Source organism: Procambarus clarkii, chromosome 60, assembly GCF_040958095.1.
Source record: "Procambarus clarkii isolate CNS0578487 chromosome 60, FALCON_Pclarkii_2.0, whole genome shotgun sequence".
Taxonomy (NCBI): domain Eukaryota; kingdom Metazoa; phylum Arthropoda; class Malacostraca; order Decapoda; family Cambaridae; genus Procambarus; species Procambarus clarkii.
The window spans coordinates 12,948,645-12,974,060 of NC_091209.1; the positions used below are offsets into that span (position 1 = coordinate 12,948,645).

Sequence of the window (25,416 nt, forward strand, 5' to 3'; positions counted from 1 at the left end):
TTGGTTGTGCCACCATAAGCAAGTAGCCTCGTCTGTACCTGTCGTTGATATAGAGGCGATGACGACCCATGGACCGGCTGCCATAACGGTGTGTTGTTGCTTGACTTCGTAGTCCTCCGTTGTTGGTGGTGTTGGTGTAGAGGCCACGACTGCTCAGGTGTCGGATGTTTCCCAAGTGTTCTCCTGTAGGGTCACACGTGAAGCTCTGAGGCTGCAGACACGTCTCCTGTCGGTGGGACAAAGCTGTAGCTTGAAAATGTCAACAATCCTATGCAATACTAGAGCTGAAGGATTATGTAGTAATCCATTTACAATCCTATGTAAATGGTTGCATAGTAAGCCCAGTTTATTTTTTTTTTTAAGTTTAGTTTATTTATTATGCATCCCATACCCATCTTGTGGGCGGTGCTGAAAAAATATTACAGAGGAAGATAATGAACTAAGGAACTGAAGCCCAAAATTAATTTAGCTAAGCAAGTTACAATCTTGATAAGCTAGTTACCCTGTCGATCGTACAGGAAACGAAAAAAAACGTAAATATTGGAGGGGAAACCGTGGAAGGATTAAAGACTCCTAAATTAGGTCCAGTGGAGGTTGTCTTAAAATAAAATACGTATGAAATGATACACGGACGGCATTAAATTACAGGCTTATTTTCATTGGCATGAATACGCTTCAAGAACATCGAGAGTTTATCAGAAGACTAATGGAACTCGAAAGCAGAAAAGAGTATGAGAGAGCTAGGAAGTCACTTCCGATACTTTTGCCAGACTTCGATCACAGGACATTCATAATAATGCAAGGGGAAATGAAAAATAGATTAACTGCGTCTTTCTTGACTGCTAACAATTTGACCATGTTCGGAGCAATGGCTCGAAATGTGCTTCGTTCACTTTCATACTGTTTGCTATATTGGTATTCACTCTGACAAGAGTGCACTGGTTCATAATTGTTAGTTTCTTCACTCAAGTTTACCTTGAGAGTAGTAATGATTTATTTACAGGGAGATTTTGATCGCCCTGGCCTAATTTGTTATATACATACAATGTCCTTGCAGACCTAGAGAACTAGGTCCTAGATTGAATCTGATTGACGAGGGAAGCACCTACCTGTGATTTGCTACGTTGAATAATTGTTTTGTCACAATATACATAAGTATGAGTGTATTACTTTAGAGTAGTATGCTTGGTGCATTGTGCTACGCTAATACGTATTGCCCTAACCATGCTCTCCTACGGGAGACTAACCTTTAGCGCTGCTCTTAATACACATGGGATGGGTCACCTCTGGTGGTGTTAGACGAGACACTCCTTGACATTATATTTAGCAAGGTCTCTGTGTTTCCTCCTGCAGGTGCGGTACAGGATGCAGACGCTGCTGCTGGTGATGTTCCCAGTGGGCCTGGTGCTCCTGCTGGTGACACAGCGGGCCTGTGGGGACCTGTGGCCCTTGAGGACCTTCATAGTGAGGGACATGACCTTCCCTCAAGGCACGGCCAACACAGATACCATCAACACCACCAGCGTCTGTGAGCGTCTATCCTGTGGATATACATACATACATAGATACATGCATGCGTATGCGCGCGCGCGTGTGTGTGTGTGTGGGGGGGGGGGGCGAACGAACCCTCATCACGGCTCCTGTGGATTTGTTCTCTAAATTAATTAATGTGTAGATAAGTGAGTTTGGTCCATATTGTGTATATGAGTAAAATGAAGTGGAACACAAACTGAAGCGTTGGATACACAGGCAGGTGCAAGATGAGGTGTCTGACATTGACCAACTGCGAGGCGTTTGCTGCTAAAAAGTTGGATGAACAGAATTTCGAATGTCGCCTTACCTCTGAAGGTCCTCAGACTGCGGCCCCTACCACCATACCGGGAGTTGTATACGGCTACAAGCTGGGTAAGTGCAGGCTACAAGCTGGGTAAGTGCAGGCTACAAGCTGGGTAAGTCTGTTGTTGCACACTCGATAAACTCACATACTTCGAGAGAACAGTTGAGAGGCGGGACCAAAGAGCCAAAGCTCAACTCCTGCAAGCACAACTAGGTGAGTACATACTGGGCAAGATAGTCAACCATTAGTGATGAACACCCTCAATGACGTTTGTACATAAGCAACTAATCATTCAATCAGAATGTTATGTGCACAATGAAATCACAACAACGTGATGAATCTCGACAACAACAAATTAAAGCCGTGCGATGGGATCGAACTGGCATTCTTGGACTACTCAGGAGCACGCACTACCGACGGAACCATGAATTACCCTGACTGCCACATGAAGTTTGTTTACCTCAAGAAGATGACATATGTCAAGTAAAAAGAACATATTTCTATACATATATTCGTATACAGAACGAGAACATATTTGGCAATAATTTTCTAGTCAGGTGTTGAGCTTAATACCTATCAACCTCTTGAGGGTTAAGGTCATCACAGTAGCTATACTGACCACCAGCAAGTATACATTAATACAGGACATAGTCTAGGACAATAGTAAACAGTGTATATATACAACAAGAAGCGGGCTAAACCTCTCAGTATATTCCGGTGCTATTAACTAGTTTTATATACCGTGTTTATACAAATTATTTTTGTTCTACAAATATTGTAGACGTTTATATGAAACATTTCTGGGAATAGACGAGCCTTTGCTTGTCAAGGCTACAGGTCAAGACTTCTTCACTTTACGGAGTAAAGAGTATTGTATTTCTTTTCTTTGTTTAGCAATGGGCAAAACAATAACACAATCCTTTCTATTTTCCAGCGAAGCTCAGCAGTTTGATCTCCGTGGTGGAGGGCGATGATGGCCTCGTGTACTTCGCTGGTGATGGGCCAAGATACATAAACGACGCGAAAAATTACTGCAAGAAAATCCCTGGGTTCCGCCTTGCCATTTTGAGGACGCCAGCTCAAGTAGATATTGGGAAGACACTCTCCAATGGAAGTGAGTAAATGTTTGCACTTATTTGTTTAGAAAATCGTTGGCCAAGGACGGGGGATTGACTCACCGTAATGGGTACTCCTAGACACACTCTACTGTGATTTCCTAGTGTACTTATCTGTAGTTCTCTTACTCTGAAGAAATCAACTGTTTTAGGTGTAATCGACTTTTTTTCGTGTAGTTTTAACCTCTAGATTCATGAAAAGCCCTTTAATATAAACAATTTTGTTTAGCTTAATAACTAGTTGGTTGTACGCACCTAGTTGTGCTTGCAGTGGTTGAGCTCTGGCTCTCTGGTCCCGCCTCTCAACTGTCAATCAACTGGTATACAAATTCCTGAGCCTACTGGGCTCTATCATATCTACATTTAAAACTGTGTATGGAGTCAGCCTCCACCACATCACTGCCTAATGCATTTCATCTGTTAACTACTCTGACACTGAAAAGTTCTTTCTAACGTCCCTGTGGCTCATTTGGGTACTCAGGTTCCACCTGTATCCCCTTGTTCGCGTACCACCCGTGTTAAACAGTTTATCCTTATCTACCCTGTCAATTCCTCTGAGAATTTTGTAGGTAGTGATCATGTCTTCCCCTTACTCTTCTGTCTTCCAGCGACGTGAGGTGCAGTTCACGCAGCCCGTCCTCATAACTCCTGCCTCTTAGTTCTGGGACTAGTCTAGTGGTATACCTCTGAACTTTTTTCAGCTTCGTCTTGTGCTTGACAAGGTACGGATTCCATGCTGGGGCTGCATACTCCAGGATTGGCCTTACATATGTTGTGTACAAGGTTCTGAATGATTCCTTACACAGGTTCCTGTGGGTGTCAAAGATTTCGGGTGACTAACACGTCGCTTTTTTAACGGAATCAACAAATCCGTTAAAATGTACGGTAACATTAATATAAATTGAAGCTCTGAAAAGTTGACGTTTTCTTTGAAGTGACTTCGATAGGTTAGGTGTATGCCACTATTATCTTGAGATTATCTTGAGATGATTTCGGGGCTTAGCGTCCCCGCGGCCCAGTCCTCGACCAGGCCTCCTTTTTTTTTTTTGTTACACACCCCCAGGAAGCAGCTGTCAAACTCCCAGGAAGCTATTTACTGTTAGGTGAACACAGGCATCAGGGTGAAAGAAACTACTCATTTGTTTCCGCCTTAAATGGAGATCGAACCCGGAACCTCAGAACTACGAATCCGAAGCGCTGTCGATTCAGCCATCAGGCCCCTGTTTTGGGTTCGTGCGTTTCGGCTTAAGGGAACAGATTTTTTTTTTTTTTAAGAGTAGAAAATTGAGAGATGAGGCCGATCTATCTCCAAAATTTTGAGGCGGCGTAATTTGTGATAGTTTACGTTCTTGTGTTTTGTGTTCTGATATTTTTTGTATAGTTCTATATTTGTATTTAATAACAGAAGTAGTTAGAACGTAGATACTCACATAACTCTTACTAATATTTGTATATTTATTGATGAATTACCGGTAAGAGCTTGTCCTTTATCTTACTCAAACACATTCTTAATTCCCCCTTTGCAGAACATTTATGTATCGACCTGCAGAATTTATCCCCCGGAGTTGTAGCATGGGGTGATGGAACAGCATTTTCTTCTTCGCTAGTATATTGTGGCGGTGGCGGGAGCGGTGGCAGCTGCAACAAAGCTGATACAAACATAATCACAGGTGAAGGTATCTGCCAAAGGAGATGCGGTGATGGTGCCCTCTGTCAGGGCACCGATGAAGACATTGCATGGTAGAGAATGGGAAGGTGGAATCAACCAAAGAGAAACTTGTATGAATTAGCAATTAAACCCCTTAATTTGAGCAATAGAAATTCGGAAAAAAAGACTTTCAAAAAGTTGAAATTATAATTTCGTTGCTGAAACTAGCTACTGAATAAACAAATTATTAAAATTAATTTTTTTTTTAAATTTAACATATATTAAAAAAATGAGTTCACATATCGTAATTTCAGGAAGATGGCGAGCTTTATATAGCTCGCTATCTTCCTACATAATTATGTCTATGTATATACGAGTTTACTATAATCCCGGAATATATTCACAAATATTTTTGCTGGTTGGCCAATAAGCGCTTGTGGTTGTTCTAAGTACCCTCCAGAGGTTGATAAGCATTAAGCCTAACTCTAAGCTCATCACCATAGATATAAACTGCCTTCTATAGAGACTGTTGTGAGCCTCTTCTTGATTCACTTGTGATATAAAAAGACTATTGATATGTATTTGTGTATGTGTATATATGTGAATGCAATATAAACAATTGTGTAAATAGCTTCACAAAATTGTCACTTGCTTAACTAAACGAATTATGAGGGTTCAGTTCCTGAACCCATTATGTACCTCGGTAATCCTTTCCACCACCGCCCACGGGATGGGTATGGGGTCAATAATAATGAAATTAAATGAACCAAACATTTAGGGGGTAGTTAAGGAGATGATGCAACAGCTTAACATTCAACCAACAAAGATAAATGTACCTGCTCACTAACACAGCTCGCTAACGAGTAACACGACTCACTAACGAGTCGTTGTCACTACAAACTACTGACACTAACAATCACGTAAGAAGCACGAGCACCCTTGATTAATTTATCCTTCGCATGAAATACATTGATTGTCGAACAAATCCACAAAGGCCGTGACGAGGATTCGAACCTGCGTCCGAGAGCATCCCAGACGCTGCCTTAATCGACCGAGCTACGACATGGTAAAAGAATTGCAACCAGAAATTCTATTGAACTTACTTGGATCCTGCAGCCTCTCCGAGACACAAACCAGGATTTTACACAACTCCCCCCATGCACTCGAGCTATGTCAATAGGCCGTTCTACCTCTTCGCCCTTACTTCATTACACACAGAAATCACAATAGTCTCAACAGGGACTGCCACGATATCAATACATGGTTAAGGTTGTGGGCTTGGGTACTGAATATTATGTTCGCTCATATTATGAAGGAGAGCAGAATTGTAAGATGATATTAATGCTGGAAATTTGTGCTTGTTGTTGTTGCTATAGATTCAGCTACATGGAACAAAACGTTCCAAGCAGCACGGGCTATGGTGAGCCCGTCGTACTCACCTGGCACAGGAGATGTGCCACCGAAATTATTGCATGCACTGAGAATGTCATACAATTTTGATATTTCTCTTTGATTTGATTAAAAATTTATAAATTTATAAAAGTTTGTTGATACCCTCTGTTAAATTTTTACGGTATTGGCTGATGTGAATATGTTGTTAATAATATGATAAATGTGAATATGCTCATCACAAAATGTTTAAGCCACAAAAAATAAACTCTTAGGAATGTAAATAGTGAGATTAAATAGGTCTTGAAAGGTTCTAAAAGTCTACATCAATACTATATAATACTTCAAATTAAATGAATTAAGTGTAGACCATCCTCGTGTTTAGATAGTATTTATAGTAATGATGTGGACCACTGTACATATATTGACGTAATGGACAGTTAGAAAGTAGAATTTGGTACTATTGAATTGGGACAAACTGGAAAAGGTTTGTATTTATGTTGCTAATAAAACCTAACCTAACCATCTGAACCTAACCTAACGCTTTCCGAGGCCTAATGTAGTACAAATGTATATGATATACTAAGCCTTGGAATATTTAAGTTTGGTTTTTAGCTTTGTTTTCCTGACTTATAAAGTGAATAGTACCACTCTCCACTATCTAATTATCCATTATGTCAATATAGGTACGATGGTTCACATAAAACAAGTAGTATAAACAGGAGGATGGGTTATAAAGTGTTTCATATAGTGAATGAGTAATATACAGATGACCATCTCTGTGAGGCTCTTAGCAGTGTGAAGCACCAGAGGAGAAAACCGTCCGGCAGGGGGATTTAAACTTTGACCTCAGAGGCAGCATTTAAACACTGACCAGGTCAGTGTGGTAAGTGGTTGTGGGCATGTCTACAATAGGAAACCATGGTGGGGACGAGATGGGCTTGCGACGAGGCAATACGAGCCCCCCCATATAACTTGTGACATCCCACTGTCATACCCGGGGCTTGGTACCAGGTTTGGTATGACTGGAAGACCAGTGCTTGAAGGGCAGTGGCTCGGGGTTTGATAAACATGACAACGCTTGGCTTGTGGACTAGGCTCAGCCTGTGTAATTGTACACGCAAGCGTTGGCTGGTAGCGCACTCGGGTCTCCCACATTACTGGCTTGAGAAGACATGGGACAACAAAATACTCCTTACAGCCCTCCTACTTCATTCAAGCCATTTTTCCTTCCGGATATCGCCTTCTTCATAGGCCCCCCTAAATCAAAATCGCAGCCGGCCTAAACGTCCTTACTGCAGCTGACTTACACAACCAGCCGGAGAGTGGCACCACCTCTCCCCACCCGCTCACACCACTGGTCAGCGTCAGGCCCAACACACCTCACTCACTGCTAGGGTCTTCACACGGTAGGTCACTCTCTGCACTCTCACTCTCTCCCTCATTTCAAGAACAGGCGAGGTATTGTCTATAACCACTATACACAGGTTATATACTGTCCATAGTCGAGTTACTAGGATACGAGTGAGGAACTCGTCATGTTGGTCACATCCTTGTGACTATATAATGTATATATATATATATGTATATGTGTATGTAACATTAACAACTGTGTAGCTAGCGTCACAATACTGTCACCTGCTTAGCTAAACGAACTATGGGGTACTTGAACTGATCTCATCTAACCCATTATGTGCCTCTGTAACCCTTTCCACCACCGTCCACGGGATGGGTATGGAGTGCATAAAAAAAATAAAGAAAGAAGAAGGATAATGAGAGTGGCTGACCTTTAGTCCTCTGATGCAGCGGGAGTGAGGTGCGGAAATCCGGAAACAAATCACATGCAAGCCGTGTTACAAGCAGACAGTAGAAGGTAGTGTGTGACTCCCGTCATTGGCACTTGTCATAGAGGTGGGAGAAGCACTTGCAATATCCAGTCCATCCCACTATCTGGCTGTTGGGGGTCCCGCCTCCGTGCTGCCACTGTATGGATTTGATAGAAAAGATCATGTTAAATGTTTTAAAATGTGTGTGTTAGGACAAGATTATCTAATTAATAAAATAGAAGAATGTTTTGAAACTTGTTTTCTATTGCGGTGGCGAGTTTTGTAGTGGTTTTCTTGGTGTATATTTTTGTATGAATCGGTGAAAACTGATAGTATTCTTAGGGGTGCATTAGGAATACAACGTTGTCCTGAGTTTTGTATTGTGTATTGTGGGAGTTGTTTCGTGTGTCGGGGTGAGCTTTCTTTAGGTTGTTTTGAGTTGTGAATAGTGTATTTTATGAGTTGTGAATAGTAGTATTTCCATTGTGAATAGTGTGTCGTTTTGAATTGTGAATAGTGCATTCTTTTGAGCTGCGAATAGTGTAATGTTCAGAGTTGTGAATAGTGTATTCTTTTGAGTTTTGTATTTGTCAGCAGTAAACCAAGAACATAATTTGGTGAGGTGTTGGGCTTAAGGTCTATCAACCTCTGGAGGTTGATAGACCTTAAGATTAAGATAGATTAAAGTCACCACAATGCTAACTGGCCATTTGGTGAGACTGTTGTAATAGTGGACATAGTACCAGACTGTACAAAAGCGTATATCGGACAATTACACTGTCCTTACTATACTAAAATGCATTGCATGACTCTAGAGCATTTTAAAAAGCTCAATAGCAACATTTATACTATTATATATGTCCCAGGATGAATTACATAATACAAATATTAACTAGATAACTTTTCTTATTCCAACAAATCATTTAGCAGCTATATACCTTACCTTGAGGTTACCTTGAGATGATTTCGGGGCTTAGCGTCCCCGCGGCCCTGTCCTCAACTACACCAGGGTTGTTAGATAACCGCCTCGTTCGAAACAACAAAAAACCATTTACTAGATAAGTATCTCATCCGAACATTTAAGTGATTACGACGTTAACGTAATTCTTATCGTTAAACATTCCAACAATTCGGTTACTATTGCCGTCTTGTGGTTATCCATTTATTCCTCAATCGACGCACAAGCCAAGCAGTGAATAATTGAAATGCATCATAACAGCAGCAACAGACGAGTGAATCATTGGTAGTTCAAAAAGAGGTTTTCACACGCCGTAGCGTGACTAATATGAGGAAGAGCGAAGATAAAAATGAGGAGACCAAAGATAGGTGTGTGTTCACCTAGCGGTGCTCACCTAGTGGTTGTTCCCCTAAGTGCTCATCTAGCCGTGCTCACCTAGCCGTGCTCTCCTACCAGTGCTCACCTAGCCGTGCTTTCCCTACCAGTGCTCACCTAGCTATCCCCACCTAGCTGTAAAATTGAAATTGAAATAAGTTTATTGAGGTAAAATACACACAAAGGGATGAGGTAGCTCAAGCTATTCTCACCCCGTTCAGTACATCGTGTTAATACATACATAGACACACATCACAAACAATAAACATAGTACCAAACATTCTCAGAGATAAACATCTACATTTCCTACCTAGCTGTAAGTACACAGCTGTGGTCACCAGTGAACGCCATCCTCGAGGATGGATATTTCCGAAATGCTCTACCATAATGTTGCATACTTGTGTGTGTGTGTGTGTGTGTGTGTGTGTGTGTGTGTGTGTGTGTGTGTGTGTGTGTGTGTGTGTGTGTGTGTGTGTGTGTGTATTCAGCTAGTTGTGTTTGCGGGGGTTGAGCTTTGCTCTTTCGGCCCGTCTCTGAACTGTCAATCAACTGTTTGCTAACTACTTTTTTTTCCACACCACACACACCCCAGGAAGCAGCCTGTGACAGCTGACTGACTCCCAGGTACGTATTTACTGCTAGGTAACAGGGGCATTCAGGGTGAAAGAAACTTTGCCCATTTGTTTCTGCCTGGTGCGGGAATCGAACCCGCGCCACAGAATTACGAGTCCTGCGCGCTATCCAATGAGGAGGATAGCCCCCTGGTAGCCTCTGTGTGTGTAATTACCTAAGTGTAATTACCTACTGTGTGTGTGTGTGTGTGTGTGTGTGTGTGTGTGTGTGTGTGTGTGTGTGTGTGTGTGTGTGTGTGTGTGTGTGTGTGTGTGTGTGTGTGTGTGTGTGTATTTTGTTCTTTTGCGACTGTAGTGTTTGTTATATACACTACTCAGTGTTCTAACACCCTGTATTCCACAAGGTATAACAATTTTGTTCTTCAGTTCCTACTGTAGACAAATGTGTGTGTTTTTTAAGCATACAAATATGTTCAGATCAATAAATTTGGTACGAACTTTCTGTTTAATGTTTTAAAAAAAATAAAAACAAACGTTTGCGTATGTAGATATTTGTTACGTCAGGTAAGTTGGGTGGATAGGTTGTGTAGCAACGTTTGGTCGAGGTTAGGTTAGATTGTGTGGTTTGTTGGATTAGGTTATGTTACGTTAAGTAGGTGGTTAGATTAGGTTATGTGTGGTTGGGTTAGATTAGGCTGTGTAGTTGGTTAATTAGGTGATGTTAGATTATGTGTGGTTGGGTTAGATTAAGCTGTGTAGTTGGTTAATTAGGTGATGTTAGATTATGTGTGGTTGGGTTAGATTAGGCTGTGTAGTTGGTTACATTAGGTTATGTTAGATTACGTGGCTTCGTTAGACTGATCTTGTATATTTACACTACAAAGTTAGAAATGAGTGACGCATTTCTTTTGAGCGGAATCCCAAGCACAACCTCATGTAACCCGCTGCTATTAAATCAAATATTCTTTTGGTGAACCCGTTCCTGAGAATGAGCTGAATTATTTCACTCTGCCGGACAGGAACCTCTTATAACTGCAAAATAACTCATAACAAATGTTGCTCAAATATAAAAAAAATAAAGGCCGCCGAGGGCGTGGTTTCACAAGGTAGTAATTTTATGCCATCCTGTCTTCATTTTAAAATATATTTGGAACTGTCACGATTGTCATGCACATGCGTTTAGCAAGCCATCCTCGTGCCACTTGCCTCATGACAGCTGGCTTAGGCTGTCTGGAAAGTTAAAGTAATTATCAAAGAAGGCACCAAGCCGGGAAGGCTGCGTAACCTGGAAAGTTAAAATGAGCTCAGGTCTAGAGGCTCTATATTATTAACTTATGTAGTGCTCAGATCTTGCGTCTTCGGCTTTGGAAGGCAAATGGTTTTACTGACTTACTATTCATTATGACAAGAACTTCTTATTTGTTCTACAAGATGACTTAGTGGTTTTAAAGTCGTCTTCTTTGGTTTCTGCGTCAACAGACGCCATAAGGAATGATCAAATTGTAGGTGTTGTATTAAATTACAAGGCTGGGAAGTTTGCAAGGTGACTGACTAATCAGGTCATCCTGCGGTATTTGTAAGTAGACAATTTCTTGGTGGTGCGTGCTAACTGGATTTAATCACTTCATAGGCGAGTACTTGCAGGCAATTGGTGGTGCTGAATATTTCTTACCGCAGTGTGTATGTATACGTGCGTGTCCAAGGGCACGTCTGCTGCTTGTTTATATTAGTGTGCTTTGCTACATTGATCAGAATAATATATATTGCCCAAATATATATTGGCCAAAGAACCCTAACCGTGCTCTCCTACGGGAGACGAACCTTTAGCACGGCTCTTAGTGCACATGGGATGGGTCACCTCTGGTGGTGTTAGAGAGGCACTCCTTAGCATTATATTTAATAAGGTCTGTGTGTTTCCTCCTGCAGGTGCAGTATAGGATGCGAACGCTGTTGCTGGTGGTGTTCCCAGTGGGCCTGGTGCTCCTGCTGGTGACACAGCGGGCCAGTGGGGCACTGTGGCCCTTGAGGACCTTCATAGTGAGGGACATGACCTTCCCTCAAGGCACGGCCATCACAAATACCACCAACACCACCAGCGTCTGTGAGCGTCTATCCTGTGAATAGTATTATATGATAGGTGCATTCACCTATTTCGCCTGTTTCATCTATTTGTGCCTACAGGATCACGCTTTACTACCAGCAACTACAACCTTCTCTCCACATCTCTCCGTACCGCTCCCCCTCCTCCTCCCCAGCCCTCTCTTCCGCCCCTTCTTCTAAACCCCCAACACCTCCTCCACCCCCCACTTCAAATTTCACAATAGAGTGGCTGAAGAAACCTGTTTCAACGAGTAATTTTAAACACAATTGATTATGCGATGATTGTGATTACAATTCTGGTAAAGGTTAATGAGCATGAATGAGTCGTTAGGGGTAATGGTGAGTCACGAGGGTGAGACATACAATAACCTCCCACACACACACACACACAGGTGGGTGCAAGATGCGGTGTCTGGCACTGCCCAACTGTGCGGCGTTCGCAGCGCAGACCCTGGATGCTGAGACGTTCCTGTGTCGCCTCACAAACCAGAGTCCCCAGGAAGCGTCCCCTACAAGTCAACCGGGCGTTGTGTACGGCTACAAGCTGGGTAAGTGTGGGGGCTACAAGCTAGGTAAATGTGCGGGGTCACAAGCAGTGTGAAAACGGGCTGCGGACTGACTAAAGGACGCTATTGAAATGAGTGTAGAGAAAAAGTCATGCGTCATGCAAAAGTCATACGAAGAATTTGCCTGAAGTCCTAATGGTGAGATTAATGGCAGAGGACTGGGCAAGAGGCCAGACTGTGTCACTGTAAACAAAAAATGGGTACATATTATTTGTTTAAATGATATACCTAGGTATATGGCATCATAGTTCTGGGTTGATTAGAGGAAATAACTGAGAAAGTGGACAGTGATGAACACACTGGGTTTCAGTGGTGGGAGAGGCTGTGTAGATCATATATTTAGTTGCACTGACACCTCGTGGGGATGGTTTAAGAAATATTACAAGACGTATATCGTCTTTATGATAATGTATGATGTTGGGAAGAGTTCTGTTTAGAAAAAGCAAGATAGGAAGGGACGGCTAAACATTAGCCATCTGGCTCTTCTAGTGACTGTGATACCATCTATATTTACTTTCTAGCTCAACTTAAAAACACTGTGACGGAAGATAATGATGGCACTGTCTACTTTGGCACTTGTCAACAAAATGATGATTTTAACTCAGCCAAGACTTACTGCAAGAGCATTCCCGGGTTCCGCCTTGCCATCTTAAGGAACCAACAACAGATTAATTTTGCCAAGACAATCTCCAGTGAAAGTGAGTACACAATAATAATAATAATGATTCTGATCATTATTTTTTGTTGCTGTGTGGTTTGTTATTGGACTTTATGCCCATCAACCTCTGGAGGTTTATTAAGGCTATTATTATACAAGTGTTTACTGACCAACCAGAGAGTATAATTTTGCTCTAAAGTAAACTTTCAGTATTTATACACACAAGAGCTAGGTAGACATATTGGTGTATATATATATATATATATATATATATATATATATATATATATATATATATATATATATATATATATATATATACACACACAGGAGCTAGGTAGACATATTGGTGTATATAAATCATCTTGTGTCGTTGCTGTCTCGGGAGTTTAAAATTAAAATTCACAACTGGTTAATTAAAGTGAATTATTTGTTTACCACACAAGAGGCTAGTGAAAAAGCTGGAGATGCAGGCTGGAGTGAAAGGGAAGGTACTCCATTGGATAAAGGAGTACCTAAGAAACAGGAGACAACGAGTTATTGTGAGGGGTGAGGTCTCAGATTGGCGAGACGTTACAAGTGGAGTCCCGCAGGGGTCAATCCTTGGACCTATACTGTTTCTGATATATGTAAATGATCTCCCAGAAGGTATAGAATCGTTTCTCTCATTGTTTGCCGATGATGCAAAAATTATGAGGATTGAAAGAGGATGATAGTAGGAGGTATCAACCAGGAAGCTACAAGATGACCTAGACAGACTGAGTGAATGGTCCAACAAATGGCTGTTGAAGTTCAACCCGAGTAAATGCAAAGTAATGAAACTAGGCAGTGGAAACAGGAGGCCAGACACAAGATACAGAATAGGAGATGACGTACTTAATGAAATGGACAGAGAGAAAGATCTAGGAGTTGATATCACACCAAACCTGTCTCCTGAAGCCCACATAAAAAGAATAACGTCTGCGGCATATGCGAGGCTGGCTAACATCAGAACAGCGTTCAGGAACCTGTGTAAGGAATCATTCAGAATCTTGTACACCACATATGTAAGACCAATCCTGGAATATGCGGCCCCAGCATGGAGCCCGTACCTTGTCAAGCACAAGACGAAGCTGGAAAAAGTCCAAAGGTATGCCACTAGACTAGTCCCAGAACTAAGAGGCATGAGTTACGAGGAAAGGCTGCGGGAAATGCACCTTACGACACTGGAAGACAGAAGAGTAACGGGAGACATGATCACAACCTACAAAATCCTCAGGGGAATCGACCGGGTAAACAAGAATAAACTATTCAACACTGGCGGGACGCGAACAAGGGGACACAGGTGGAAACTGAGTACCCAAATGAGCCACAGGGACGTTAGAAGGAACTTTTTCAGTGTCAAAGTAGTTAACGGATGGAATGCATTACGCAGTGATGTGGTGGAGGCTGACTCCATACACAGTTTCAAATGTAGCTATGATAGAGCCCAGTAGGCTCAGGAATCTGTACACCAGTTGATTGACAGTTGAGAGGCGGGACCAAAGAGCCAAAGCTCAACCCCTGTAAGCACAAATAGGTGAGTGCACACACTATTACTAGTAACAGTAGAAGTAATAATAAAAAATATAATTGTTTAGCTTCTTACTAGAATCATCATCACTGACTCTGTCAATTTACCGAACCTCGTCCATCCTGACTAACCATATTCCCGTTCAACTTCAGAGTATCTTCGCATCGACCTTCAGAAATCACAGACTGGAACTTTCGTATGGGGAGACCAAACAATGCTAACCCTTACTGCGAATGTGAGAACTTATCAGGATGGTTCGACAGGCCCTAACGGCGCCCACTACTCAATCAGTGTCTATGGGATCTATGTGTCATGGTACACTGGAAACTGTTACCTCTGTCAAGGTAATGATGCAGACAACGCCTGGTAGAGAAGAGAAAGGTGCTAAGAGAGAAAGGCCAATCGGAATGAACGTAAATTAAACCTGGAATATTAAATTAAACCTAGATTGTATTATTATTATTATTAAGTAAAACATCAAAATATTTTAATTTGTTAGGATTTTTCTTGGAGGTAAAATATAAACAAAAAAATTGAGAGTTTTTGGAATTAAAACTACCAAAAAACAATATGTAATACAGGTGTTTACAGCAACAATACACTGTACACAATCAGTCTTAGAAATTACGGTGAACCAGACACAATCAACGAGAGAATAAGATACGAGCAATTACCTAATTACGCTGTCTGCAAGTGACTCATGAACTGTAAACACTGTTCTGCTACCCTGACTGATTGCTGATCTAACGTTGTCGAGGGCCTAATATATAGTATAGCCTAATATACTATTATTAACATATATATATATATATATATATATATATATATATATATATATATATATATATATATATATATATATGTATATATATATATATATATATATATATATATATATATATATATAATATATATATATATATATTGTATAGCCTGCTAAAAAACAAAGCGTCGAGTGTGCTCCAGTACATCAGAAAGCTGAGCACCATTTGATTACGAGTTGAGAAGCGGTACCAAAGAGTCGAAGCTCAACCCGTAATAGTTCCAGATTATGATATTTTATTAATAATTGAATTATATATCTCAACTTTCTTAATGTTTTGGAATTCAGTAAATTGTTAAATAACTGAATGTGGGCAAATAATTCATTGATTAAACTATTTATCCATAAGCCGCATTAGTGTGTTGTGTCCACAGCTACATACTGTATCTCTTTGCCCAATATACATCTTTATTTATTTTTTCTTTATTAAATAATATACTATATAAAGATCATATTTACATCAATTTACAAGGGAAAATACTACATTTATAAATATTCTATATAATTCTCAGTAAACCAATTTTCTATATCACGGAGCATAAGCCGTAAACACCAAATGTTATACTTGGTTCTGCCTCGCAAGAACTATAATAGCATTTTCGTATAGCGTACTTCACAACTTTATTAAAATTCTATAGGACAACAGTAATTCTGCCTTTAAACACTAAATAATATTGATCTAGTTAACATTATGTGGTGAGGCTAGGAGGCCGTTTGTGAGGGCCACAGAGGCCAAATTTTCAGGCCAATGAGGAAATTTCCTCGATTTCGCCTTCACAAACTCCTGACAGTTTATGTGAAGTGCTATAAGGAATATCGATACCAACACTGATATCTTGATTCGTGGTCAGGAGTTGAATCAAATAATAATAATAATAATAATAATTTGCATTTATATCAAAAACATTTGAAATATGATCCAGTGGAGTTTTCATATACTGTAGACACAATGTAAATTTTTTTTTGAGATATATACAAGAGTTGTTACATTCTTGTACAGCCACTACTACGCGTAGCGTTTCGGGCAGGTCCCTGGAATACGATCCCCTGCCGCGAAGAATCGTTTTTTCATCCAAGTACACATTTTACTGTTGCGTTAAACAGAGGCTACAGTTAAGGAATTGCGCCCAGTAAATCCTCCCCGGCCAGGATACGAACCCATGACATAGCGCTCGCGGAACGCCAGGCGAGTGTCTTACCACTACACCACGGAGACTGCAAAACCAATAGGATAATTAGAGGCGCAGCTGTGAACAGATGTTGGTTGGTTCCCTGTATTAGGCTTGAAGACCATCTCTGTTCCATGATTCAGAGCCAGAATTTATCAAGCTTTTTACGAACTCTGTAAATATTTCCTCGATCATGGGGCCTGACGGCTGAGTGGACAGCGCTCGGAATTTATAGTCCTAAGGGTTCGGGTTCTATCCCCGGAGGCGGCGGAAGCAAATGGGCAGTTTCTTTCACCCTGATGCTCCTATTCACCTAGCAGTAAATAGATACCTGGGAGTTAGACAGCTGCTACGGGCTGCTTCCTGGGGATGAGTGTATGTGTGTGTATGAAAATTAGGATTAAGGACTTGCCAGAAACCGCTATGCGTGCTATGGCTGTACAAGAATGTAAAAACTCTTGCATACATAAATAAAATAACAACAAATCATAGCGGTTTAGCTTGTATTTACTAAACAATTTACTGGTTTATGGAAACACTGTTAACTCGTTTTCTAGCCAAGATTATTATTATTATTATTATTATTATTATTATTATTATTGTTATTATTGTAAATGACCTCGTAGCGCTCTGGAGCTCGTCAGCTTTTTTAATATAATGCAAACTAAGCCACCATGACCGAAGAAAGATGGAGAGGTTTCGCAAGTAAACACTTGTGTTTAATTAACCCTGGGTCAGGATGTGCAAGAAGACTCAGTCTGCTCTGTATAACCTAATAAAGCTTGATAACATCAATAATCTGGGTAGATTAATTTTTAATTTGATTAACTCTGTACGTTGCGGAAATGTGTAGCAGTAGTTTATAGCCCAAGATTGTATTATTTATCGTTCACATATCATGAATAATGTTAGCACAATAATGTTCGCATTCTGAGTAATGCTCACACATGAATAATGTTTACATGTCATGAATAATCTTCATTTATCCATTTTCACGAATAATCTTCACACGGATATTATTCACACATGAATAAGTTCACGTCATGAATAATGTTCACATATCGTAAATAATGTTCTTATAATAATATACACACATGAATAATGTTCTCATAATAATATTCACACATGAATAATATTCTCATATGAATAATGTTCTCACATCATGAATAATGTTCATACACTAAGAACAGTGTTCTCATGATTAATGTTCACAGCATGAGTATTGTTCACATAGAATTAGGTTCTGATTTAAACAATGAATATTAAATAATTATTATACACTCAATTAAGGGATAACGAAGATAAATCATTTTTTCCTCAGTGTTGAGTAAATTGGCCATGAAACTTTTGTAATCAAGCTTATTTCTCTTTCTCTTCATCCTCCTCTTTATCCTCTTGTTACTCTTATTCTCCCTTTCGACATCCTTCTTTTCCTTCCTTTTTCTCTATATCATTGTCCTCCTCTTTATCTATGTTCATCCTTATTGTATTTTCCCTTTCCCACTTTACCTTGCTTCCTCATTACTTATGCAAATTTTTGTCATTCATGTAAATCACAATAACAACCAATGTATTCTCAACGTAAATCATATTAATGTGTGTAAATAATAAATAACTTGCACTGCACTGAAGTTTATTGCCACGCAATGGTCTTAAATTTACTCAATTGGTAGATATTGTAAGTAACATTACTCACCGATCTGATATAAAAGTAAGAATTACCAGATTATTATTTTATCTAACATTGCTTTCATTTGGTGTTGGGCGTAAGGCTTATCAACCTCTGAAGGGATATTAGGGCCTCCAAAATAGCTTACTGACCAGCCAGCATGACGAGAGAGAGCACTGTATATGAAGTAGATATGAGAGAAATATAGTTCGCGAGTCATTATATTAAACAAACAACGATAAGAAGGGTGATTTCCAAGAGCTAACAGCACAAATAGTAAATACAAAAAATAAATCCCCACACACACATACGACACCGCACACAAATCCCCCCTTAACACACACGCACACACACTCCCCACCCCTCCCCCCAAAAGATACACACCTCTTCCCTCCCACTCCGACCTCGACCAATCTGACCTCTTCCCACTCCCCAACGCACACAAGCACATATCTCCCCCAACACACACACGCACACACACAACTACTGTTGGTGATACTGCAGGTTACACAAGGCTCACACTGAGACTGGCTGTGGTGAGGGGTGGTACAGGCATCATCACCACCTATTTACCACTTTCGTCTATTAGTTCGCAAGGCTCTGTGATACGCTGATCTTCCTCACCTGTGTGCCTCCTTGCCTGCCTGCCAGGTCTTCATAAATAGTGAGTATTGTACCAGGGTGCTAGATAATCATATACTATTTTCTGAATTATTTACATTATCCTCATCCCTTCCTCCCGCCATTCCCCTACACACTCTCTCTATGTTTCTCTCTCTCTCTCTCTCTCTCTTTAATGCCTTAGAAATACCAGGTATTTATCTATGTTTAAATTGAAAACGTGCCTCTGAAAATGCTAGAGCTCCTTCAACAAAATAACAACAATACAAAAAGTTTAAATTAATTCCAATAGACTTCCATGATTCATACCTAGGAATGCTAGTTTGGCGTTGGCCTTAAGGCCTATCAACCTCTTGAGGCGTCTAAGGCTGGGCTTAGGAGTGCCCAGAGCATAACTTCGAATCATACTCATGGCTCCTACTGATTGATTTTCTCAACCTCTGGAAGGTTTTTAATGACGCCTCACAACCCGTCCTCATAAACATGGGCCAAATGCTCGTTAATTCATCCACCAAACTTCCCCTTTTATGAATTAAAATAACTTTACACACGACTCACAACTGATGAAATATGTACTTTTCCTCGTTCACGTCCCCCTGCTTGAATCCCACCTCTCTAAATTCTTCATTCACATACTGGAAGTACCAATAATAGCTTACAGAACCTAACCTAAACCTAAGTTAGGCATAAATATTCAACACATTCTAATATGTAATGACATTAACTTATATTTAAGAAAATATAAATTTTGAATACGCAGTATGTTACAACTGATGATTGTGTCTTTTGGGGTCGACCGCCGATTAGATGAGCCTAGCCTGAAGACAAGTTCCAGTAAGTTGATTGAGACAATATGATGCAATCTCAAAAGGATACAGTAGCGTAGGCTATTGTTACCCTCCTGAAGACACACAATACCTTACTAACCAACAAGCAAGTTTACCTTACACTTCTCGGTGTACAGTATCTAGTATATTCCATGAGAGGATTTTGTAAGCGTTTCGAAACTGCACGTATGTGGTCGAGGAAGTGAATTGACAGCATTGGAGTCTAAAGAAACTTGTAGCAAATAAAGCAAATGAAGAAAATAGTAGCTCCGAGAAAATAATAACTAGAAAATAAACTGAAAATAATTAAAACCGAGACTTAGGTGGAAACACTTATGACAAGGTAAATTATTGAAAAAAAAGCCAGAAGACATTGAAAACTCGATAAAATAGAAAGAAAGCAGACTCCTTGACGGCCCGTCTGAAGAAAATCAACACCTGTGCCTTGCCTAATGGTATGATTCCCATGGTGACCCCTTGTGCGTGCGCCTATCAGTGTTTATCTACCTTTACCAAGCGGTCCTTACCTAACAATTTCAATGTGATGGGAAATATAGCTCTTTATGCCCTGTGTTCTAACTTTTTTAATCTAGTGCGTTGTTGAATCTCTTAACACCTTGAAGTTGAGAAAGAACCTTGCACATTGTCGTCTTCCAGAGTGTTTAATTTGATATACAAACATAAAATATACAAAATAAACTATATAAAATATAAAAGATTATATAATTCTAACAATCTATCATAAGACGATTTTGTGAGTAAACAAAAGAATAGGTGATTCAGAGTGGTTAAATTTAGGTTTCATTCTAACGATATGAATCAATTCCAAAGTGTTGAGATCCAATCTTTAACAACCCTCCACAGGCCGACAGGACTCAAACCCAAAACCCAGTCAAACCACAACGTTGCTGTAGGTTAAAGTGTAATTCTAAGAACCTACTGTGATCTCTTGCCTCACAGACAGTCTTGCACAGTAAGACATACCCACATGTTAAAGAGGCTGTTTTAAGGAATAGCCGCCAGTTTCTCACTCCTGTGATTAACTTTGTCCTCCTTCTCTGTATGCGTTCAATGAAATTTGTCAATTTTATAATATAGCGACCAAGTTGAACTTCATAATCTACAGGGAGGGGTCTAAGAATGGCAACATTAACCTGAAGAACAACAAATGTTTGGTGTTGTCAACACGGGAGATACAATTCGCATCGTACACAAGACAATTTGCCAACGGATTTGGTAACTTGCCAAACCTAACCTAACTCAAACCATCTTATCGTAACTCCACCGAGCCCAATACCGGATAAGCTAAATTAATATATCCTAGCCTAACAATATATACGGTTTTAACAAACGGAAAAAAAGAGGTTAATCGAATCTTCTTGTGTAGGAAGTGGCCACACGCCGCCACGGGTGGGCAGGGCCGCCATTATGCCTCACTGACCAACCTGCGAGTATACACAACTCCCAAACATTCTCCACGACCAAATTAACCTCTCAACGTATATAAATATATTGACAAACAGGGTACACATCATGATGTATATATATACACTCATTTACATGACTCACATGACTTTACAGGCTCACTATAGCCCGAGCTACAGGGCATTGCGTTCCGAGGAGCTAAAGCTAAAACCACAACTTACGTGTTTGCAGTATTTACTTTTGTTTTAATTTTTGTGTCTGTGTGGCGGCGACGTCGGCGGCAGTGACGGGAGTGAGCGTCCTGGCGTCATGGCTGCTGGTGGTGGTGGTGGTGCTGGAGGGGGTGAGGGCGGGGGTGCTCCTGCAGGTCAACACCGCCCACAACACACTCACTATGGACGCCCACACCATCCACTTCACCCACCCTAAAGGTCGGTCATACATAATTTTTTGCAGCAAATTAATGTTAGTTAATACCAGTCACATAATAGTAGCAGACGTATAGTAGTAAGCTCTGCGTCTATTGTTGGAGAATGACTTCAATTTATAATTGTAAAAGCAATGTATTCAGCCTGGAAACAATAGATTAATTAAGAGTTCATAACACGGATTTACGATGGGCCGCTCATATTTAGCGAATTTACTCTTTATTTTTTGTCAAACATTGAAAATATTGAAATATTCTGTACCTTGGATACTATATTACTACAGTCTCCCCGACTTGGTGCCTTCTTTGGATAATTACTTACTGAGATATACTACCCTTGATACTGTGCTCACAAAAGGTAGAGGATTCAAATAAAAGCTGCCTCGTGTGAGCAAATAGGCATTGCGCAATTTCCTTTAATTTTATGTATAATTTGTTGATATATATATTTGTCAAAGTATCACTGTTGACAATACAATTATAATTATCAGAAATAATAAATATTATTGGCATAACTACTATGAAATATCATAGCCTATCCTCCAAAAATTAAAGTACTTATAGTAACTATTAGATTGATTGTAACAATATGGACGTGATAAACGAATAAAAAGTAGACTTGTATTGTTAAATCTGATCAAATCGGAAATTTTCCTATTTATGTAGCTAATTAAACCTAACCTAATCACCCTAGACCTATTACACGCTTTCTTAGGTACGTTAGCAGTAATGTAGATTTCATAGTTTACAAATATTAAGAAATTTACAACGTTGAGAGTATTATATACTAATGCCAATAGGCGTCCTATGGGTACCTCTTTCATACATTGTTTCTGTTATTGTATGGATGCTTTATTTAGTTTTAAATAAGAGAAAAATAATACACTCTATCTGAGACCTAATATAGTACATATATTACTATATATGTATATAATATGTGCTATACTAGGCCTAGGAATATTTAAGTTTGTTTAGTTTTAGTTTTCCGGACTATAAAATAAATAGTAAAAAAAAAAATATTTTCTATTTGGGTCACGTCGATATTTATACGATCGTCCACATAGTTACAAAAAAGTACTATCTTATCAAGAGGGTGGGTTGAAATATCAATGGAAAGAAGTAAAACTTTCTTCCTCGTATCCTTACCACAGTTCCTTTGAGTCATGTCCTGCGATAAAATCCTCTATTAATCTGATAGTATGTTTTTCTACTCTTGTATCAGCATCCTAGATTATATCTAAGATTAATTTTAGTACCACATATGATGATAAATAGTCTTCTGATCATGGTGCATTCTTGTGATATTTATTCTACCACCCGTCAGGAGAGGCGCAGGTCCGCTGGGGTCTGACCATTCCTGAAGGCATCGATGGAGTCCCCTGCGGCGAGGGGGATACTTGCCTGGACTTCGGGGTGGCCAAGGTGGTGGTGACGACGGAGGACCACTGCCAGAAGGTGTCCTGGGTCGCCACCAATATCACCGAGCTCAAGGACTGTGTGGTACTGGAGGGTCACTGGTAGGTGTCTCTGGTGATATGGTCCTCCAGTTGTATGGGGTTCCCAGAGATACTGTATATGGTCATGGAGTGGTAGGAACCTCCCCAGGGATATGTATGGTCCAGGAGTGATAGTAGGATCCAAGAATAGTCCTAAAAAGGCACGAGTTTGAACCAGACCCCAACACTTGGGTTGGGGTCTTGGTTCTAGGGAAGTAGTTAGGCTGTGATATTATTTTTTATTAGAAGGCCTACAGTTTGGTTGTTGGACGGTAGGATAGCAAAGGTCTAATACTCGAAGTGGTAGAATGGCCGGGGGTCAGGCTCTCAGGTACTAGGAAAATCGATGACTGGCCCAGGATAGGTAAGAAATGTACTTGTAGCCGCGGTGGTCGCAGTTGTGTCTTGTATTTATACAATGTAGTCCCTTTTATAATGCATTATTATCTCCCTTTTCACTCCTCTTATTTTCATGCTCATTCTTCTACTATTATTGTTACCAGTCTTATTCTTATACCACCTCCATCTCTTCCTCCTGTACTTACTCCTCCTCTTAAACCACACAATTCTAATCTTACACCCCGTCCCTACTACAAACTCCGTATTATCTTATACTTTGACCCCTTCCACTGTCAACGTTCACCCTCCTTCCCTACATCCTCGGGTACGGGGGAGGAGGAGGTGTGGACGGAGAATACCCCTTTCAATTCCCACTACTTACCCTTAGGTACCTTAGGTACAGAGGCAGATAAGACCATACCACCTATTCCCACTCAGGTACGGGGGTGGAGAACAAATCACGCAGCCGTGGCCTATAGAGAAGCAGCCGCGTGTAGAGACTGCCTACATCACCGCCGACATGCTTCAGAACCCCTCGGAGTGGTACGCCGGAGTCACCGAAGCCTACTGGATCTCCTCCCTCGGGGTAGCTGTCAGGGTGAGTCCCTCAGACTGTCAGTGTCTCTGTTAAGATGAAATTAGTGAACATCAGACTAAGTTTGACACATAGGCAAGGACAGAAAGTAACTATACATCCAGCACCCATCACCAAACATATTTTTATGCATAAAAATATGCTGGAAATTAGAAGAGAGACTAATGGTGAACTGAATATTCTTAGACTGTAAGAAAGGTTGTGACTACTTCACTCGAGACCAATCTGAAAATTGGGATATCTTGAAGAACACCTTAACTGACAGATCACCCCAACTAAGACAAGTGGAGACAGTAACAGTCAGGGACATTCTTTCGATTTCTCTTCCATAAAAATATACAGTGGTTTAGCCCAACCAAAAGCGTCAAAAACTAGCCAACCAACCTAACCAGCCGTAGTCAATACTCATTAGTCCCAGGAAGCCTAACTATTGCGATATTTTTTAATTTCCCTAAACTACCGCAAATTTTTCGGTAGATATAATTGCGAAAAAATGCAGTACGTGTAGTTAGAGGACGGGTTTTGGGAAACTTGACAGGCTATAATTCCCAGATGTATGGTGGTTAAGAATATATTTTAGTTCTCAAGAGGCTGTGGCTGCTCTCATTATGCTGTGTACCATCCCCCTCCTGCTGGTGGCGGCAGGTGGAGGAGGAGACGCCGCTGTTCCTCAGTGTCCCGGACTATGACGGAGACTCCACGGCCGACGAGCTCTGCCTCGACGCCCGCCACCAGCTGCCCTTCGTCGCCGCCCCCGGCAGCCCTCTTGCCCTCAGCTACTTCCTCTGCTCCGCCGACGACGTCAGGAAGGTTGGATATTTGTATCCCTTTATAACATAAACAAAAGTTATTGTATTTCTCGTTATCAAAATGTTATTCGTGTTATCAATTTAATGTGTAAAATTTGTATTTTTTAGGCTCAGTTAAATTTTGATTTCTGAAATATGTATATGCTTTTATTTTATATTATATTTTAAATATAGTCCACAGAAACAAGAACAAAATTTGAATTAAATTGTCGTTTTTAAGCTATACAGTAAGCTTTGTGATAGCCAATAAGATCCATACTGTTTTCAGTTTCTTCCTTTTTTTTTCTTCCGTCTTTTCTGCTTTTATCTCTTCCTCATCTCTTTTTTCCATCATTTTTTTTATCTTTTCTTTGTTCTTATTTTCCCTTTATTTCTTCCTCTTCATTTTCATCGTGAATTTTCCACCTATTCTTCCTTCTGTTTTTTCCCTACCCTTCTCCCTTTCATTCTTTCTCCCATTCTTTGTTTTCTTGCTTGCTCCACGTCTCCTTTCCCCTCTTCATTTCCCAATTTTGTATAGTGTGGGATGATACTTATCTGAGTTCCTCTGAGAACGGAAATATGTAGGTCCACGAGGCTATAATTACCCTCATCTTCATCAAGTTGATAAAGATGAGTTC

The 25,416-nt window shown here is 40.4% G+C and overlaps 2 protein-coding genes and 1 long non-coding RNA gene across 4 annotated transcripts in view; 2 read left to right on the top strand and 1 right to left on the bottom strand.

Moving 5' to 3' along the window:
• LOC138353967 (uncharacterized) lies at nt 1-21,485 on the bottom strand. The gene is made up of 3 exons (XR_011223344.1): nt 21,352-21,485; nt 7,777-7,972; nt 1-226 (listed from the first exon to the last, which is right to left on the bottom strand). It is a non-coding gene; the product is annotated as an uncharacterized lncRNA (long non-coding RNA).
• Nucleotides 7,324-15,350, top strand: LOC123766865 (uncharacterized). 2 transcript variants are annotated; one of them, XM_045756302.2, is made up of 5 exons: nt 7,324-7,398; nt 11,647-11,821; nt 12,213-12,368; nt 12,908-13,084; nt 14,749-15,350. In XM_045756302.2, exons 2-5 carry the CDS (start codon nt 11,659-11,661, stop codon nt 14,964-14,966), a joined length of 714 nt encoding a protein of 237 aa, XP_045612258.2. In that variant the 5' UTR covers nt 7,324-7,398; nt 11,647-11,658; the 3' UTR covers nt 14,967-15,350. The 2 variants fall into 2 exon arrangements, with proteins under 2 accessions (XP_045612258.2, XP_069163617.1); XM_069307516.1 differs by lacking the exons at nt 7,324-7,398; nt 11,647-11,821 and having other exon boundaries at nt 11,847-12,368.
• LOC138349506 (myogenesis-regulating glycosidase-like) overlaps nt 18,753-25,416 on the top strand; it is a 12,052-nt gene continuing 5,388 nt past the window's right edge. The window contains exons 1-5 of the mRNA XM_045756295.2: nt 18,753-18,921; nt 21,415-21,561; nt 22,882-23,074; nt 23,831-23,990; nt 24,633-24,797. Of these exons, the coding sequence (XP_045612251.2) occupies nt 18,921; nt 21,415-21,561; nt 22,882-23,074; nt 23,831-23,990; nt 24,633-24,797 (666 nt within the window). The 5' untranslated portion in view covers nt 18,753-18,920. The remainder of the gene's footprint in view (nt 18,922-21,414; nt 21,562-22,881; nt 23,075-23,830; nt 23,991-24,632; nt 24,798-25,416) is intronic.